This window comes from Mus caroli, unplaced genomic scaffold, assembly GCF_978045245.1.
Source record: "Mus caroli unplaced genomic scaffold, Mus_caroli_1 scaffold_3, whole genome shotgun sequence".
NCBI classification, from domain to species: Eukaryota; Metazoa; Chordata; class Mammalia; order Rodentia; family Muridae; genus Mus; species Mus caroli.
This window is the reverse complement of record NW_028227258.1, coordinates 29,613,438-29,632,500: the sequence shown is the minus strand read 5'-3', so window position 1 is coordinate 29,632,500 and position 19,063 is coordinate 29,613,438. Positions and strand designations below refer to the sequence as shown.

The following is a 19,063-nucleotide window of genomic DNA, read 5'->3' as shown; positions in this document are numbered from 1 at the left end:
AAATGTAAGCAAGAGCACAGTGAAGCCATTCAAATGGACCACTCTGTGGATATAAAGAAAGATTTATTGGGGATCAAACTGCCTAGGCTCTCTCTTGGTGGGTGAGACTCATGGGGGTGGGGGTGATGCTGAGAGAAGAGCAAGATGGCGGACAATCAAGCAGATTTTTCTTTGGCAGTCAACAGAGTGGGCATCTTTAAGCTGATACAGGCTGTCATTCTTGACTGGAAACTAGATGCCCTTGCCCACGGTAGTTAACCTTGGAGGGGTGGATTAAGGATGCTCCTGGAAGTTTAAGGGAGGTTTCTGGTCTGTACATAAACCTGCCTTAAGGCAGATTTATTTCTCTACTGAGGGATTCTTAACCTGAGGTGAAGGATTTCCCAGGGAATCAATGGGGGACTTCGGAGTACAATGTGTATACAACACTGAAAAGCTACAGATGGGAGCCGCAGTAGCTTCCATCTACTTTGAAAGCTTGCTGGCTGCTCAGGGCCCCTTCTGTCTCTGCTGAGCCCCTGGCTTCAGCTGTTCTGCAGGATACAGGTAAGAATGGAGAACCCACTTTCACAGCCCAGTTTTCCCCAGGAGCTGTGTCATTGCTTGACATTGCCTAACCTCTCTGTAACTCATTCTCGATGTGACTCTAACACAAAGGTAAGTTAACTTAACAAAGAGGTGCTGTTTACAAAGCCCTTAGTATCTTTTAGGAAACGGTAAACATTCACACATGCCCAAACATGAAGGACATTGAGTGTGTAAATATTTACACTTGGTGATTCTCTTCTCGGTTTTGAAGTAGAGTTCCACTTCCAGGGCCCTGCCTTCCTGGAATTATCTGTTTGTCAACTCACTATGCTATGTCACTTGCTATGAATGTCGATTCAGCAGCTTTCTGGTGTTAAGAATCTGCTAGCACACAGTTACTGGTGCAAAACTTTCAGGACAGTGAAGAGCGTTACCCAGTCCATTCTTTGGCAGCATAGTCAGGGACTGGAATTGAGAATGCATGTAAATTGAATCAGTGTGAGATGGTTATAAACGGACTTTAAGTCCATCTAGCTGGGACGATCAAAATGTCACAGTTGTAAAGATACTGTCAAACTTAGCAGAAAGAAGGTTATTCGGCATGTGCTATGTGATGGAAGTTGGTAAGGCAGTAAAAACTGTTTTTGCATTCTTGGAAAAGGGGACGCCTTTTTAAAGCTATAGAAGCTAGGTAAGTTCTATCTCATGTTCTAGCTCTTGTTTTGTTGGATCGTATCAAGCCACCAGCTGCTATGCTGGTAAGCATAAATCAACAGAGCTAGGTGACATCCCAGTGCTATGAAAACAGTGGAGGTTCCAAAGGCTCTGCCTGCACTGGCCCTCAACCTGCTGAGTTCTGGCCTGCATCACTGGTGCTGACTCTGTACCACTCCTGCCGCTCCCCGCTACCATCCTCTCCTAAAAGCGATGGCCGCGCAGGCACAAAGGTGAGCCTACAATCCTTACTCTCTGAGCTTTACAGACAGAATTTTAATAACTGTGCCGTCTTATTGATTGATTGAAACACCCTGAACTGGGAAAGGTAGGAATTCAAAATTACTGACTTGGACCTTTGTGTAAATAGATATGGGGGAGGGCGGGAGAGGTAGCAACTTGATTAAGGTCCCATTTAAAACTTCTCACAGTGAATTGATATTTTAATATATTTTTTATAATCCAGAAATAGACTTTGAAGAAGTACAGAAAACTACAAGCAATTACACATAATCTATACTCAAGGCAAGGCCTTTTCCCCATCTGTCCTCTCTTCTTCTCCTTCCTTCCTTCCTTCCTTCCTTCCTTCCTTCCTTCCTTCCTTCCTTCCTTCCTTCCTTCCTTTCTTTCTTTCTTTCTTTCTTTCTTTCTTTCTTTCTTTCTTTCTTTCTCACCTTTTACCTTTCCTCTGTTCCTTTCTTCTCCTCTTCTTTTCCTCCTTTTACAAAGATAAATACGGTTACTATAATGTCTGAGTAAATGCATATTTTATGCAAATTATACTGGAAAATACATAATCTGTACTTAGTATGCTATAATGTAAATACATCTGATTCAAAATTATAGTAACACTGCATTTTCATGTTGTATCAAAGGGAAGTAATTGGGAATATAGTCAAGTGTGTATACTGGAATATAGAGACATTTACAGTACATAAAATCCGAATAAGCTTCAATAGACAATTAGGCTAATACATTTAAATGTTATAAGTTAATACATAAAGATCATCTAATGCTCCCTACATGGAAATTTTTATGACAGAAATGTGTGTGGCTCATTTGTCTATGTCTTTGAATCTACACATATAAACATATTATTTATCAAAGACCAAAATAAAGTACTGAGTTACAAAATATGTTTTTAATTATTATGGCAGTAACTTGTCAACCTGTTTAGGTATGACTAGATTTTAAATACAGTTGCTATTTGTTTATAAAATGTAAATGTTATGTGAGAATTAATTTTTAAGGATTTGAATCTGTTTTATCATCTTTACAACAAGCCTGATAGAATCATCTATTCTCTCTCTCTCTCTCTCTCTCTCTCTCTCTCTCTCTCTTGAAATGGTTTCTTTCATCTTAATACTTCCAAGTGATAGTCTGTCATCAGAGGAAGTGGAGGTAGAAACTGAAGGAGAGACCACGGAGAAGCACGGCTTTCTAAGGCTCGCTCAGCCTACGTTCTTATTCAATTCAGGACCATTTGCCCAGGGATGGCGCCACCCACAGTGGGCTGAGTCTCCCTCATCAATCATTAATTGAGAAAATGCTCCGCAGACATGCTTAGAGTTATCCTTTCCTGATTCCTCTTTCTTTTGAACTTTTAAAGAGAGATGCTACAGGCTTGAGAGTCACTATTTTTCTCTAATTTGACTTTTCCTTCCTGGTGTAGAAACCATGAAAGAAAACGGAATTGAAAGACTCTTACATTGTTGTTAGGTAATATTAAGTAATTGCAACAAAGGTAATATCTACCTAAGAGTGACCCTGCATGGCAGCGCATAGATGCTCTAAATGATGAATTGTGTTCATTTCAGTTCAGTGCCTAAGAGCTTTTATTATGCAAAAGCAGTTCAGATACTGAAGGATTGTGTAGCTTGTGCAAATCTATTTTTAATACATTATTTCCTATGATGGTGTTTTTCTGTTGCTCCTCTCTATCATTTGCGTATTAGTAGTTTCAAATATTATCTAAAGTTTACTATAAATTTGAATCGGGCCAGTTGTTCATATTCACCATATGGCCAACTGAAGTCACCATGCTATATTTTAGAACACTGTTAGCAAAAAATTTTGAAAGACCATTCTCTTGTTAAGTGGATGTGGTCTTAAGTAGGGAGATATTTTTGTTCAGGTCGGAGCTCCTGTTCCTTTTGGGTGGCACACATGTGCCCATAGGGACTCATGTCCCTATAGGGTTTACCTTGGAACTGCTATAATTTGTGTCTGTCTGAGTACCGTGCTCATTTCCTAGGTAAGCTCTCACTAAGGGGGCAGATGTGTTTATTCTGCAATGAAGAGAAACCCAAAGGGCCCTTTCTGGAATGTGAAACTTAAAGCTAGACTTGAAAATACAACACTTAAAGTATACCAGTAGTCCTTTAAAAGCTTATCTTAAAGGGTCACTGTCACCCCCTTCCGGCCAGTCTGAATGTTTCCAACTTGCACATATCAGCAGCCATTTTGAACGCACCTTCAAGTGAGGTCTTGATACCATGGAGACTGAAATGTGATTAGTCTCTGTGCACCGAACATGGATGAGATTTCTGCTTGTCCCATGCCTGGCAAACACTGTAGACTGGCAACTCTGGAAAGGCACAGGCTCCTTGACAGGATTCCACTGGCCCTTCAGATCAGCCCTGTACCATCGAGAGATCAGCCGCTCTGCAGCTTTATCTGAACTTGCCCTGTAGATGCTGTATATTCAACTGAAAAAGAAGCTAAGCCTAAGTCCACATGCGTGCCTCGGGGGCTTAAGGGGTGAGCAGTACTGATGTCCCCTTTAGCTTTTGTAGATTTCTTTTATTTTGCATTGACCAATGGTAGATTTGAGTTTGATACCCTAACCAATATCTAAAATAATACCATGTTTTAAAACAACTTTTGTATCCCTACCTGTGCATGTGTTAAATGAAAAAACAAAACAAAAAACAAACAAACAAGCAAACAAACAAAAACAGGTTTTGTCCCATCTGAAATGACAAGAGTTCTTATCCAAAAAAAAAAAAAAAAAAAGTGTCATGTAGTGAAACTAATTTACTTTAGCCAGAAACCCAAATAACTTTGTCAATTTGAAAAGAGTTTTAGCATTCTCTGCCAACCATAAATGCGATGATGGCCAAACAAAGAATGGCCAATATTGCTTTTTAATTGCCTCGAGTAACAGTGCAGACGCCTGTGATGGGCCAGCTCATTTATCAAATTCATGGTTTGCTACTGGCTGATCGCTTCCCCCCACACTGTTCTGATTAGCTCTTTAGAGTCTGCTCCCCCTGCAGGCTCCCTTCCTCCTCTCCTGCTGGGGCCAGAGGCCAGAGCATTGCCCTTCCTGCTGCCAGACACTAAATCAGACAGCTCAATGCCTGGGTATTCTCCACTTCTGCACTCAGGGCCCTGACTTCAAGAGTTCTGTGATTTAACTGTTTCGCTTGGCATGATTCTTGGTTTTTCTTGATCCAAACTTTGATTTGTAGAAACATTTTGATGATTTGCATGGGCAGAAAGGGTCTTTTTGGTAATTTCATTTTAGAAAAATCAACATGTTGGGTTTTGTGAATGTTAGCCATAATTTAGAAGTACGCATTTGGAGTGTATTTTAGAAAACCGAATTAAAAATTTGGCTTTTATGGTTAGTCGTTAGGAATCTTCAATACAATGGCCTAGAAGACTATCCACCACTGAGGAGAAAGCACTTCTGTATCTCAGTGAACCCAGAAGAAGCCATAAGGAGAGGCTGAAGAGTCTCTTTAGTGGCTAGTCTCTGGCAAAGCACCCAGATGTTTGCAGAGGGCGTACACTGTAGCTCCCCAGGAGCAGCCGGGGATGTTGAGTCTCCTCACACAAAGAAAACTGACCAGAGTCAATGCTAGAGACTTGAAAACATCTGTGAACCTAGACTTCCAGAGCGAAGGGCAGGAGGGATGGTTCATCAGATGAGAGCATTTGTTTGTTTGTTTCAAGGTGTTTATTGTAGAAAGGCAGAGAGAGAGAGAGAGAGAGAGAGAGAGAGAGAGAGAGAGAGAGAGAGAGAGAGAGAGAGAGAGAGAGAGAGAAGAATAGAGAAGTAGAGGGTGGCCATGGCCATATGGAGAGAGAGAGGAGAAGAGGGGGGAAGAAGGAGGATGAAAGGTGAGAATAAGGACAAGAGCTTAAGAGAGAGAGAATAGACAAGAGAGGAGAGCAATTATTATTCCAGGGAATCCAGGTTAGGTTCTCAACACACTTACAGTAGATCACAACCATCTACAGCCAGTTCCAGGGGATCGGATTCTTCCTTCAGGTCTTCTAAGGCACAGTGCACCCACATAGGGCTCATACATTTATTCAGGCAAACAGTCATTCCCATAAAATAAAAATTAAAAGTCTTAAAACATATTCTAGAGGCAAAGGCAGAAGGACTGGAGGAAATGTTTGGGCTTCCCAGTGAGCCTGGGGGTAAATTCTGACTTTTCATCCTATAGACTTTGTGATGTCTAGCTGCCTTCTCTGAGCTTTAGCTTCTCTGTTTGCCAATTCAAGGAAGCTTAAAGCTATGAGTGGCACATAGTTCCTTGTACTCAGGAAGAATCAATAGAAGACAGGCTGTTCTCTTTCTTCCTCCTAGAAGAGTTTGAGAGTGTAATAACATCTACTGGAAACAGATTTGGTTCTTATGTCCCACAGGGCTAAGGAAAGCTTACCCCCACCATATTTCAAGTAAAGCTCTTGAAAGATTACCTGGTTTATTCCCAGTAAGTTTTTGATAGAGTTTTGTAGAAATCTCAAGAATGGAGACAGGGAAGACCACGCAGAATCTGGAGTAAGGTACCCTCAGACTATGACATGGCTGAGAGAATGAGGCTGCTTATTGCTTGTTTGTTTTACTACTTTAAAATTATTAATTGGCACACAAAATAATGTGTTTCTTATGTGTGTGTCATTGTACCTTGACTGTGATCTCTCTGACCAATCAACCCCACTTTTTATGTCCTTCAGTATTTGTCATATGAAACAAGTATACAACAACAGGAGCCCCACCATTTGGTGTATATACATTGACAGTTGTCATATCTTCTTGATGAATTGGTCTTTAATTAATATGAAGTTGCCTCTTTATCACTTTATGACTAATATTTACTTGAAGCCTACTCTGTCAGATATGTGAATGTGCCATTTTGTCTTTTGTTTGCGTGGTACATTGACTACCATTCTTTAGGTCTTTGTATTTCTGTGTCTTTGCCACATAGGTCTCTTTCTTGGGGACAACAGATGGTTGGTTGTTGTTTTATAACCCAAGGAACTAATCTATGCCCTTCAACTGGAGAGTTAAGAGAGCATTTATATCTAGAGTCATTATAGAGAGAAGTTTGATGACTCCTGTGATTTGGTTGGCTATTTCCCTACTTGATTTGATTGATGTTTTATTCTTTTCTTTCATCCTTATTACAATCAGGACTTGCTACTTTATTGTGTTGGACTTGGTCTTTTCCCTAACTTTCCTTTGATCATCGGTACTTCGCATAAAGCTTACTCCTTCCCATTCACCTAGGTCTGATCTCTTGATCATATCCCAGAGTTGGTGAGGGTGTGGTCATGCTTATTTATTTTTCTTCATGAAACTATGAATGTAGTATTCACTCTACTTTATACCAGAAATCCCTGATAGACTTTGTCCTGCTTGGTCTAATCTATTGCTGATTTTTTTGGCTGAACTTTATTTAATTCATTTAGTTCACTACTCTATCTATCTATCTATCTATCTATCTATCTATCTATCTATCTACCTACCTACCTGCTTTAGTAGTTGCTGTTTGTTTTATCAGTGTCTCGATTTATTTGCTGATAGAAATATACTTTAAATTTATTAAGTTTACTTAGGAAAGTAGAAATGGCTGAAAGAAAAGAAAAAGGACTGATAAAGGAAGATCTCTGAACCTTGAAAACAGAAGGTGTAATCTAGATGTTCCATTTAAAGTTGAGCATTCTTCAGTTTCTTATCCTCTTCACCTTGGCCAGTTGCGAGTCTCTGTATCACCATCTACTTCAAATAGAAGCTTCTTTGATGATGCTTGACAGATGCATTAATCTATAGGTATAACAATGAGTCACTGGGAGTCAGTTTGATAGTATATCCATTTACCACAATATTAGCCATAGGTTGTTCCCTGTGGCCTATGACCTGTCTAGCCACAGGTTCTTGGTCCAACATTGGGGCCACGGATGGGTTCCCTCATGTGGATTGAGACTTAAGTTCATTAAGAGAGTGGTGGTTGTTTCTATGATATCCATAGCAGTGTTGTACTGTAGGCATGTCTTGCCAGCCCAGTAGTTATTGTTCCAGCCAGAGTTCACATCTGAGCAGCATTGATGTGTGTTTATATTTGTGCCTGGGTTTGTATGCATGCGTGTATTGTCTGCCCATGGAGGCTGGACATGGAGGGTGTGAGATCCTTTGCAGCTGGAGTTACAGGCAATTGTGAGCGACCCGAAATGGCTGCTGGGAGCACTACTTAGTCTTCTGCCAGAGCAATACATGCTCTTAACACCTGAGCCATCTTTCCAGCCCCATACTTGGTATTTTAAAATACTTGTATGTCTAGTATTTATTTATGAGACTTAGTTTTATGAATCCAACTTAATTTTAATTAAACATTATATTTACCATTGCAATTTAAATATATTGTGTTTATTAAAATAAGAGGAATACTGTTTAAAAAATTAACTAAAATAGAATTAAGATTTGTGATTTCCCCTATTGAGTTTATATACGAATGAAATAAATATTTCTTCAAAAACAAAAGAGCAAAAGAAAAAGTTCACAATAAAGAAAAACTGTGTGAGCAGGTCTACTTTAACCGAAGAATTTAGACCTACATTTTGCTTCTAAAAATAGAATTCAAATATGTATAAAATCAACCTGTGTGAGCCCAAGCAGCCTCTGCCTCCAGTCCTGCCAAGTAGAAGGATGGTTGGTTGAAGGTGGAGACTCATGTTTGATTCTGCTCAAACTGGAGCTGCACCTGAAGGGGTCTGAACTTCTCAACACTGCAGATTCCTGTCTCTACACCCCAGGACTACTTCTGGGGACTGCACAGTGTGTCCATCTGTGTGGCTAAGGTCTAGGTCAAGGGTGCTTCCCGAGTGTGCTGTGTGTGAGCAGAAGCAGGTAGAGCACCAAGCTGATGCTTGTTGCTTGTGCTATATCTTTCAGATTCTGCTCAGTGCTAAAAGCCCTGCAGGCAGGAGAAGGTTGCAAGGGATGTCCCTGGGCTATCATAGATATTTAGGCCATTGACAAAGAAGGAAAAGCCATCACAAAAGGCCAGACCACCAACCCCAGAATCCTTCACCGATAAGCCTCCCATTGCCTGAGCCTCTCAGTATGTTTGTGTCTAACCCTCTCCTAATCTGCTATGAGCATTCACCACCTACTTCTACCTAGAGTCTAAGGCAGTGTCATTCCTGAATCCTTGGCTTTTCAGGATCCCATGGAGCTATCTTTAATAGAAGATATCTTCTCAAAGTGGCACTAGGCCACAAACTTCAAACATAGGCCAACCCACGCCTGAAACTACGGTCTCACCAGATCCCACCCCCACCCTGCCCCAGCTACATCCAACACTTCTGAGAAGTGTAGGTTATACTGTCATTGTCACACCAGAGCCAGGCTGAATGCCTTTTCGGGGATGCCTGAGAACTGTGGGGCATGTGTTCTGTTCCTATCTCCGATTGCCCTTGTGTTTCTTTTCTCAGCCACCTGCTCGGTCCCACTCTGTGATATCTGATGGTCTTTCTCTCCGTGTGATGGAATTCATTTTCTTTCTTCTTTACTGCTTTACAGAGAGATAGCTTCTACTCTGCCATCTTACCCCAGGAGTCTATTTAGTTATTCTGGAAGATTCTGTAACTTAGTGGAAACTGTCCTTTTATTCTCATGTGCCTGAAAACTCAGTTGGAGATTTTGTGAACGTGGTGTGTCACCAGTGCTTTTGGTCACAGTTGATTTCCTTTGGAAGCAATCTCCACTACACGGCTTGGAGATTTCCATCAACTTAAAAAAAAAAAGTGACATTCGAAATGAGTTAGATTGGTCAGAGGCCACATCATCTATTAACTGTTGAAAGAGGGTGTATTTTAATCCTCCAGAAAAGATCCTTTATATACCTTATTTTGAAATGTTTAATTATACAAAGTAAAAAGAAGATGTTATTAAAAACAAAAACAAAACTCTCAAAATGTTGGAACAATGAGAAAGCCAAGGACTCCTTTTTGTGACTGTAGTGTTGTCATGTTAGAGCATGCAGGGCACTAATGATCTGTGCTGGAAGACTCAACCTCTCAGATGCCCATTCACACATTACTGTAATATGAGGGGTAACGTTATCCGTGACTCTCCTTTCCCTAGCTCAATGCTGGAGCATTCTGAGCCTGATACTGCCACAGAATAGAAATATTTAAGCTCCACTCTGAAGTTATCCATATTATTATCTTTAGAAATCTTTTTAAAGATGTTTAGTAGCTTTAGATGTCAACATATTGAATTCATTTTAATTTAAATTAGATTGAAAATATCCATTGTAGACATCAACTTTATAATTGTTTTTCTTCTTTTCAATTTCAGGGTCAGCCTGGTCCTCAGGTAAGTGATGTCTTTTCTGACCAATTAACTCCACTTTTCCTAATGGGGACATTTTTTTTTCCAATCCTTTTCAAAGACTCAAAGAAAGCTATGAACTAGTAATTATGACATGGCTTAGTAGGCCAACTGTTTCCAGAGTGAAGTTTCAAGTCTGTTCAGGGTTGTGTGAGCCACTCCACCTGCTGGACCAGATGGCAAGCACAAAGTAGGACTCTTTAACTGACCCAAGCATTGCCCGCGTGCTTCAGAGCCATGGTGACTTGTTCATACAGACACGGACTGGTTTGCATTAGATGCTGATTAATCACGTTCTAATGCAGCCGTGAACCCATAGGCCCGGTATTTACACCGTGGTCCTGCTAGCTGCTTCTGAGTCAGTGTAGATGGATGCCGACTTTGTTCTCCATTCTCAACACCAACCAACTGCTGCGGACATGATTTATAAGTAAGCGCAAACGCAACTGACAGGCAATCTTTTGAACTCTAAATCACACTGAAGAAAATGGACCATTTTTAAGAGATGGAGGAACGTGTATAAAGATAGAATTAGAAAAATACAGCAAGTTCTCACAAGTACTGAAGCAAAGTCAAACTCAAGAGGCTCGGTATTCCTCGGTCTGTAGGGCGCTATCGAGAGGAGCTGGGCTTACCTTTTCCTTAAACACCATAACCCCTGTAAACATTGCAATGGCTTACTGCACTGCCCTCCATGCTCCTCCGCTGTGATGTGCTGAATCCTGCTTCGCCCTGGATTGTTTCCTGATAAACCATTTCTCAGTGGCTTCGTAATCAGTGTCAAAAATTATTTACTATATGTTAGTTAATCTTCATTCTATATGGTATGAACATTATTTATAGTTGTTCTGAGTTCCATATATAAGCTCGTGTAGCAATACAAACAGGAAACCATATTTATTGCGGTACAGCACTCCTTTTCACATCAGCTTCTGAGAGGTTCAACTTTGTTATTGATGTGGAGAGCCACCTCATTATTTGTAGCTTTTCCTCACATAGTCCAAGTTGGTTCAAGTTTATAGAATACTTTTATAGAAGAGAATTTTGGTTTTTTTAGAATTTGAACTTTCTATGCTACATTGGAAAGAATACAGAGAATACAGACTGGTTTACTGCTTTTTATACCTTGTTTTATTTAATGCTATCATAGTCCTGAAAAGTGTGTGTATACCTCTGTGTGTGTGTGTGTGTGTGTGTGTGTGTGTGTGTGTGTTGGTGTTTATGGTAAATTACTTCTCTGGGTAATGCAGCAGAGTGTCTGGAGTAGAAATCAAGACTGTATCTATATCTGGAAGGCCTGTACCACTCAACTCTTTCCAGAAAGGCAGCATAATGAAGTGAGCATTGACTTGAAGAGAATGATATTTTAATTCTTAATAGGACCTCTGTCTCAGCCTGGGCCACCTTCTCTGGCATCCAAAAGCAGTTCTTAAGATAATTTATGGACATAAACATTTGAGAAATGACTCCGGGATACAGCACGAGGGAGTGGAGTAAGACCCTGGCATGGTAGAAAGCTGGGAAATAGATGACTCTGTGAACTGATTACCTGTATGTGTGACTGAGGCCATTTCCATACCTTATAGAGGGGCAAGGCAGAGGCTCCTCAGCACCCTCACACAGAGGGACCGACCGGAAACTGTGTGATTAGCCACTAATTCATATTCCTTCATGCTTGAGTCATGTCTGAGCGCTGATGCCAAATCTTCTGATCATATCCCATATTCTGAAGGTCTTGAATATGGGATGGATAGGACCCATGTTCTACCACTAGGACTGTGAATAAGTCAGTTTTATTTTGTGATCATTCTGTGTTTTAGTTTTGTTTTAAAATTATATATACCTATCATGTTAGAATAGAAGAATATATTAATATGAAATATTAATGTATATTATTGTTAATGTTGATTACATGCAAGGCATACAACTTGAGTCCATACACATATACTTTGTTCAATTATTACAATTAACTCAATGGGCATACATGCCTCTCCCCACGCTGTGCAGCATTACAGCCTCAGACCTTGTCATTTGACCATGAATTGTGCCTTTCCCAGCATGCCTCTATTTCTACCAACCCTGCTTTATGCTTCTATTAAGTTCAGATTTTTGGCATTCTAAAAAGAAGTGAAAATCACCATACACTATTTGCCTTTCCATGTCTGGCTCACTTCACTTAGCACAGTATCCTTCAGATTCATCCATGGCGTTACAGTGGCAACAAAGCTTCCTTTTTCAGGCTGATAATATTCTGTCATATGCATGTACTGTATTCTTCCATGTAGCCATTAAAACACTCAGGCTGACTCCATGTTGCCTCTTGTAAATGGATTCTATATGTGTGTGATCAAAAGATATTTCTCTCTGTGCATGGCTTATTTCACGGAACATATTGTCTTCCAGTTCATTCATATTGTAGCCATTCATATCTATGGCTAAATAGTAGTCATTGTGTGTGTGTGTGTATATATATATATATATATATATATATATATATATAGAGATATATATATATATATATATATATATATATATATATATATATATATATAGAGAGAGAGAGAGAGAGAGAGAAACCCCATTTCTTTATCTGTCCACTCATTGATGAACACTATGGCCGATCCAAGCCCTTAGTTGTTACAGTAAACACAGGAGTGCAGATATCTTCAACATGTAGGACCACATGGGAATTCCATTTTTAGATTCGGAGGAGTTCCCACTAGTGTTTTATGTAATGTGTGTTCTGCTTTGCATTCCTATAATGACACAAGAATTCCTCCTTTCTCCATATCTTCTCTCTTGCCTTTTGTGACCCATCCTAACAGGTGGAGGCATGAAGTCTTACTGTAATTTGGTTTGCTGATTCCCACCCCGATTCCCTTTCTAGCTGCTCTTCTTGTCCCAGGCTCCCCTCTCTTTCTTCCTCCCGGGTATTGTCAAAGGCAGGACTACAACCCTGTAATATGATAGCACTGTTAGCTCCAAGTGGGATGATTAAATGTGTAGCTCACAGTATAGATTTTAGATTTCTCCTGCATCTGTTCCAGCATCCCCATTGCCATTCTTCACGCCGGTGCTGTGGGGAGGGAAGTCAGTCAGCAGGGGAACTTGGCTTTCCCCTGACAAGCAGAAGCAATGATGATTAGATTGAGAGAAATCAACAGGTATCCTATCACCTATGTTGACCAGAAAAAATTTCCTACCACGGCTTTGTTAATGTCCCTTTCCTGATGCCAACCCTCTGAGTCTTGATTGTGTTATCAGTCTAGAATATGACAAAAGGCTTCTTGTCTCACCTTTCATTAATTTTCATTAATGTTCTCCGTAAACTCTATGCTTTATCAAAACCAAAGTGAAACTTTTATATTGTCTCTTCTATGATGTTTTTTCTTTTCCTTGGGGCCCCTCTTAAACCTCTTGTCTACATATTCAACATAATCATCTGTCACACGGTAGTACTGTTTCTTCGGGAAGATAATTTTCTTCTGTACTAAAGGGATTTTTTTCTTCCTTTCCCAGATTTCCATGGAAAGTTAGCTATGTAGCTTGTTATATTGCATTATACTTGAAAGAGAACATGGGGGCTTCTAATCAAAGAGATTGCAAGTCAGATCCAGATTGTCTAGCTTTGAGCCTCTGCCTCCTGGATGAGTTACTCTTTCACTCTGGGTAGCAATGTCCTTTCTTAAGACATGTTGTAAAAGTTCAAGTATTGTGTATAAAATGATACCTGAACATGGTAAGGACTAGGAAAAAAATGAATTCTCTTATTCTTTTTTTGGATTACTATAGTTATTTCTAAGCATCTTTTCTCTCTATTTTTAAAATTTCTTTATATTATGTGTATAACATTTTGCCTGCTTATATATCTGTGTAACACTTGTGTCCCTGGTGCCCATAGCGGGCATCAGAAGAGGGTGTCAGAATCCCTGGAAATAGAGTTCCAGATACTGGGCATCTGACACATAGTGGCTTTTTAATAAGTATGTTTTGCAGTTTTTCTCTTTACCCAGCTAGCTCCCAAATAATCAAGACTGGACTATTATATTGGTTTATCAATCTTTAAGGGTATAATAACTGAGCAGTATTACTCTATTTTAATCCTCTAAACTAATATGGCTACCTTCCAGCCAAAATTCCCAAGATAGTTTTATTTTATGGCTTTTTTTGCTTCGGGTGTTTTCTCATGGTCTCTCCTGAACTCTCCTGAACTCTCTACCCTTGACCACTCTCACTCCCCCTCCCCTTTCTCCTCATCCCCTGTCTGGGAGGAAGTCTAGCCCTATTCTCTCCCTGTTCAGTAATGGCTAATCACTTTATTGACCACTCAGGGAGTAATTGGGGAGCAATGTTTACACAACATTGAGACAGGAGATTATTAGAATAAGGATGGCAACCAGATATAGGGGCACGGAAATCAGCATTTGAATAATGTAAGGACAGTCTTTATACAGTGCACAAAGACATGATGCCTACAGACACAAGAGTCTTTTCACATCAAATCCTGGTCCTCTGGAAGAACAGCCAGTGCTCTTAATCTGTCAAGCCATCTCTCCAGCCTTTTTTTCTTCTCCTTAACAGATTTTATGATCTTTGATGCAGGATCTGTACTTCCCTTCATCTTTACTTGCCTCTCCATCTGACTTACTTCATCACATATAGCAATTTATTTGTAGGAGTCTAAGCTTTGGGTTTGATTTTCATAATCAGACCTATTATAGAAAGCATTACGAAAACAATATGTTGCCTAAATATTAGTATTCTTCCACAAATAAATAATTGAACATACTTTGCATAAACCAAGTGCTTTAAAAATATTCTCAGGACTCTATCATGTCCTCTCTACAAAATACATTGAACTTTTATTTAGCTCAAATATCCCTCCCTGTCTTTAAAAGTAAGTAGATAGCCCTTTCATACTAAGGCCATTTCTCCTGCGTATTGTTTCTTGGAGTCTCAGAGCCCTCCTCATAACTCTCCCTTGGAGTTGCATGTGAACATAAGGTAGCCGCAATTCCCTTAGGAATTTTGAGCACTAAAGTGGTGTGCATGTTGTAATTCTGTATTACCCAGTGAGAAAAAAATGTAAGCGCAAACCACAAGCAAATGCCCTCAGACAACTGTGTGTGGATGGGGTGCAGCTTCCATTTGTAGTTTGCAGATACACTTGGAAAGAAGCTGAAGATGTCACTCTGACTTCTTCCCCTAAGTCCACATTTGCCTTTCTTCTTTATCCAAATATTATCATTGCCATTTCACAAGGCTTTATTAAAATTCACTAAACTCAAGCTGTATATGCATTGTAAAGAATTCTTTCAGGGTAAGATATTGTACTGTGGGGGCAGTATTTAACTTTCTATTCATATGTTTTAAATTATGTCTGAAGCTCCTTCTAACCTAACACTTTAGCAATTCCCATATTTCATAGTTGTGTTTCAGTCCAGCTTTTTCCAGATTCACATAGTTTGATTTGGGGGCAGAAGGAGGGCACATACATTCTCTAGAAATCTGAAAAATGTGTGCATGCCTTTGTGCACAAGGAAGTGTAGAGAGCCCAGATTTCACTCACTGCTATGTAAACCCAGTAATGTATTATCACCTGGATAACTCAATACTCTTGCAAAGTATATTTTATTGTTATTATGGAACCTTGAGGATGATAATACATATCTGAGTGCTTTAAGAGTTCAGGAGTTTTAATTAAGCATAATTGGTATTGTGGCCTTAAGGACTTCACTATACTCCAGATGGGTTACATTATTAAGAGTATACATGGTATAACTATTTCTTTATTTTACTGTAATACATATGTCTTTATTTCATATGCTCATTTGTGTTTTTAAGTAGTGTAGAAGATAGAATTATTTCCAACTAAATTAATTAAAGAACTTCTATGGCCAACATTATGCTGTATTTCCTAAGAAATATATTGCCTTTCATTTCAACTGAATTAATGTGGATGACCTGTAGTGTTCCGTGAATAATTAATCTGATTGTATATTACTTTACACCATGGAAACTGTTTCCATTCTCAGAGCCCCTTGGTTTTATATCCTGGTCTCTCCACGCAGTGTTGATAGAAAATGCATAATACAGTTTCTGTTTAGTGCTGAGAACTGAGCCCAAAGCATTTCAAGGGCTAGATGAATGCTCTACCACTGAGTTCTATCCCAAGCCCCTCAGCAAACTCTGGCTAATAGATACACACTTAGTAATTCATCATTAATGATAATTTTATATGCATGCGGTAAGATGTTTGCCTTCTGCACTCTACTTTTAAGTCAGCATATGAAACACATGCAGAGAGCTGCGAGAGTGGGCTCCCGGCTCTGCAGGCAGACACCTGGGCTGGCATTCTGTTTTCCCTCTTATGAACGGTGTGACTTTGGGCAATTTATGGAACTTTATTCCTCAGCTTTTCAGTATAAAGGGAGACTGATTTTGATTCAGTGCATAGCTTAATGAAGCACCCACAGCATCAAAGGAGCACACAGGTGTTAGGATTAAAGGCCTTTGTAAATCCCTTCTCCCAGGAACACTAACAGAAGCGCAGCCATAACGATTTGATGTCCTTGTGCTGCTACATATTGTCCCTGCAGGTGGCACTTCACCTACTGGAAAAACAGAAGAAAATAATAGACTCAATATGTGTAGGTGCTGTGGATAAATTAAAGTTAGGAGATTTGTGAAAACTGATTAGTTATTGTTGGATCTGGTTATTACATTATATAATATAGCTTCTCAAAACTATATTATGTAATAACAAAACGTTATTACACAAAGTGTTCCAAATAGTCTTCAGTGATAGAACACTGTTCAGTGACATTAAACTGTTTCAGACTTTTAGAACCTATCTTTGGTTAACATAGTGTTCATTAACAACAACAACCAAGGTTCATTTTGCTCCCTGGAAGCTTTGCAAGGTTGTTGTACTGCATATGAATTCATGTTGGGAGTCCACATGGGTCCTCAGAAACAGCCAATGGAAATATATGGGACACAGACGTATTGGTGGCTGTTTGATTGCCATCAAGGTGTTTGTGAAATGCTATTTTTGGCCCTAATAAGGTTGAACTCCATTTCATGAAATCTGTTAACATATCTACTGGATGTTTGGCACATACAAAGTCCATAGGCAGTAATTGTCATTTATCCATTTTACAGAAACTGAAGCTCTGTGTTGTTAGCTGACGTGCCAGTGTTCATGTGCTGGTAGTGACTGGAAAGGTCTCCAAAGTCAGTCTGAGTTAGGTTTCCCATACTTCTTCTATATTGAGGGTCCTGTTAGTTCAGTGAGTCAGAAGCCCTGGTCCCAGCAGAGACAGCTGGCTGTCAGAATAGAGGCACACGTGCTTCAGGGGCTAGAAATTAGTTAAAGAACATTTTCAAAGGAGAGTTGGATAAACTCAGGAAGGCAGGTGCTCTGAGATAAGGCATTAGTGCATAAGTGAACGCATGCATGTGTGCTTCTGTGCATTAGATGGGACTTTCCTACAAGGGCAAGTATTTGCTTTCAGAAACTCAAGATTATGTTTAACTTTTCCCAGTCAGCTTCATAGGTCAGGTTGCCAAGTGGGTGCTTTTAACGAAGGTGGGCCGTAGTGCATCCTAACAATAAATAATAATGGATGATTCCACAGAGGTAGTGGCATACACAAAGAGGGTAAGATTCAGAGAGGGGGTCATTCAGAGACTAGTTAGTATTCAAGGATGGATTGGGGAGGATCCTTATGGGGAACTTCAGCAAGTGAAGCAGATTACAGGGAGACATAACAGCAGGTTATAAAGAATGTGTCTTAAGATATCCAGGCTGGAGTTCACATTTCTTTTGGTAGGGATATGAAAGATCTTTTAAAAGGAATTTTTAGCTACCTGTCATGGCGTATACCTGTAACACAGTGTTTTGGAGGTTGAAGCAGGAGGATTCTAGTTTTTATTGAGAATAGGATATTCATCATGTCCAAAGAAACAAAAATGTAAATTATATAGTTATATGTAGAAAATTTAAGACAGTCGCAGAAGCATGGGAAAGGCCCTTAAACTCATCACCCAGATTTAGAAATGTCAATTGCTAATTTATTTTTAATGAACCCCTTCCTCTTATTCATTGTTATGGTTTTGTGTCAGGATTTGAGCCCAGAGCCTCCAACATGCTAATAAATGCATGGTATACTGTTATATTTTATGAGTATGATTTAAAGTTAAGCCTATATCATGCCATTCCATCTGCATGCACTGAAATATGAGTCTGTGGTGGGGTATTTAAAATCCTGACCATCATCTCAATAATGGCTTTTAATAAAATCAATACCCAGTGCAAATCCAGATTTCCTCAATTATTATAAAATTGTCTGCACTTGGGCTTATTGCCATTTTTTCAGTGTTAATGTCTCTGATTCTTTCGTAGATTCCCTGTGTCCTTTTCTTTTCCACATGGCATCCCTTGTTCTAGAATGTTTGTGCTATATATAGGACGGCTCACGTTTTGAATTGTTCTAATTACTGCTTGTAATGTTATTTAACTCATTATCCTGTAGGAAAGTTGGTTCATTTTTAGAAAAGTCCATTTTATAGAGTAGTGTGTTCCCTAGTTCACCCCAGGAAGCATGAGATGTTTGACCAGTTGGTTGGTCTAGAGGAGTTGGCCTGATGTTCATTAGATGTCTGCCTGGTGGCTTTTGCAAATTCTAAGGGTTCTGTCTTACAGTTTGCCATTGTGGGCTGGAAACGAGTCCTCTGAAATCTTTTGAGCTGGGGGTGATATGAGCAGAAGAATGTATTTATCTCACTGTGTTGCCCAGGCTGACCTCAAATTTCTAGACTCCACTAATCCTCTGTATCTTACTCTTCCACGTAGCTGCGATTATCAATGTGAACTAGTATACCCAAGTAGAAAAACCAATTTGATATTAATATGCAGGGTGGGGGTGAATCAAAGTCACAGGAAGCTTGTGTAATAAGATTGTTGTTGTGATCCAAGAACAGGACACTAGCAACTGACACAGGGAGATGGGACAGACGCAAGAGAAACTGTACAAGTTAAGTCTTTAGGGCTGAGCACTGGGTTCTATTTATATAAGCAGATATAAACACAGGGTGTTTAGACTTGGAGTTAGAATAGGGTGCTTGACAAAAATAGGAAGCTCAGGAATCATGATGGTCACTGGGAAATTGGTTTGAGAAAGTGGA

At 39.6% G+C, this 19,063-nt stretch overlaps 1 protein-coding gene across 1 annotated transcript in view; it reads left to right on the top strand.

Moving 5' to 3' along the window:
- Col25a1 (collagen type XXV alpha 1 chain) overlaps positions 1–19,063 on the top strand; it is a 411,050-nt gene that overhangs the window by 229,472 nt on the left and 162,515 nt on the right. The window contains exon 5 of the mRNA XM_021157594.2: positions 9,842–9,859. Coding sequence (XP_021013253.1) covers positions 9,842–9,859 — 18 coding nt within the window. The remainder of the gene's footprint in view (positions 1–9,841; positions 9,860–19,063) is intronic.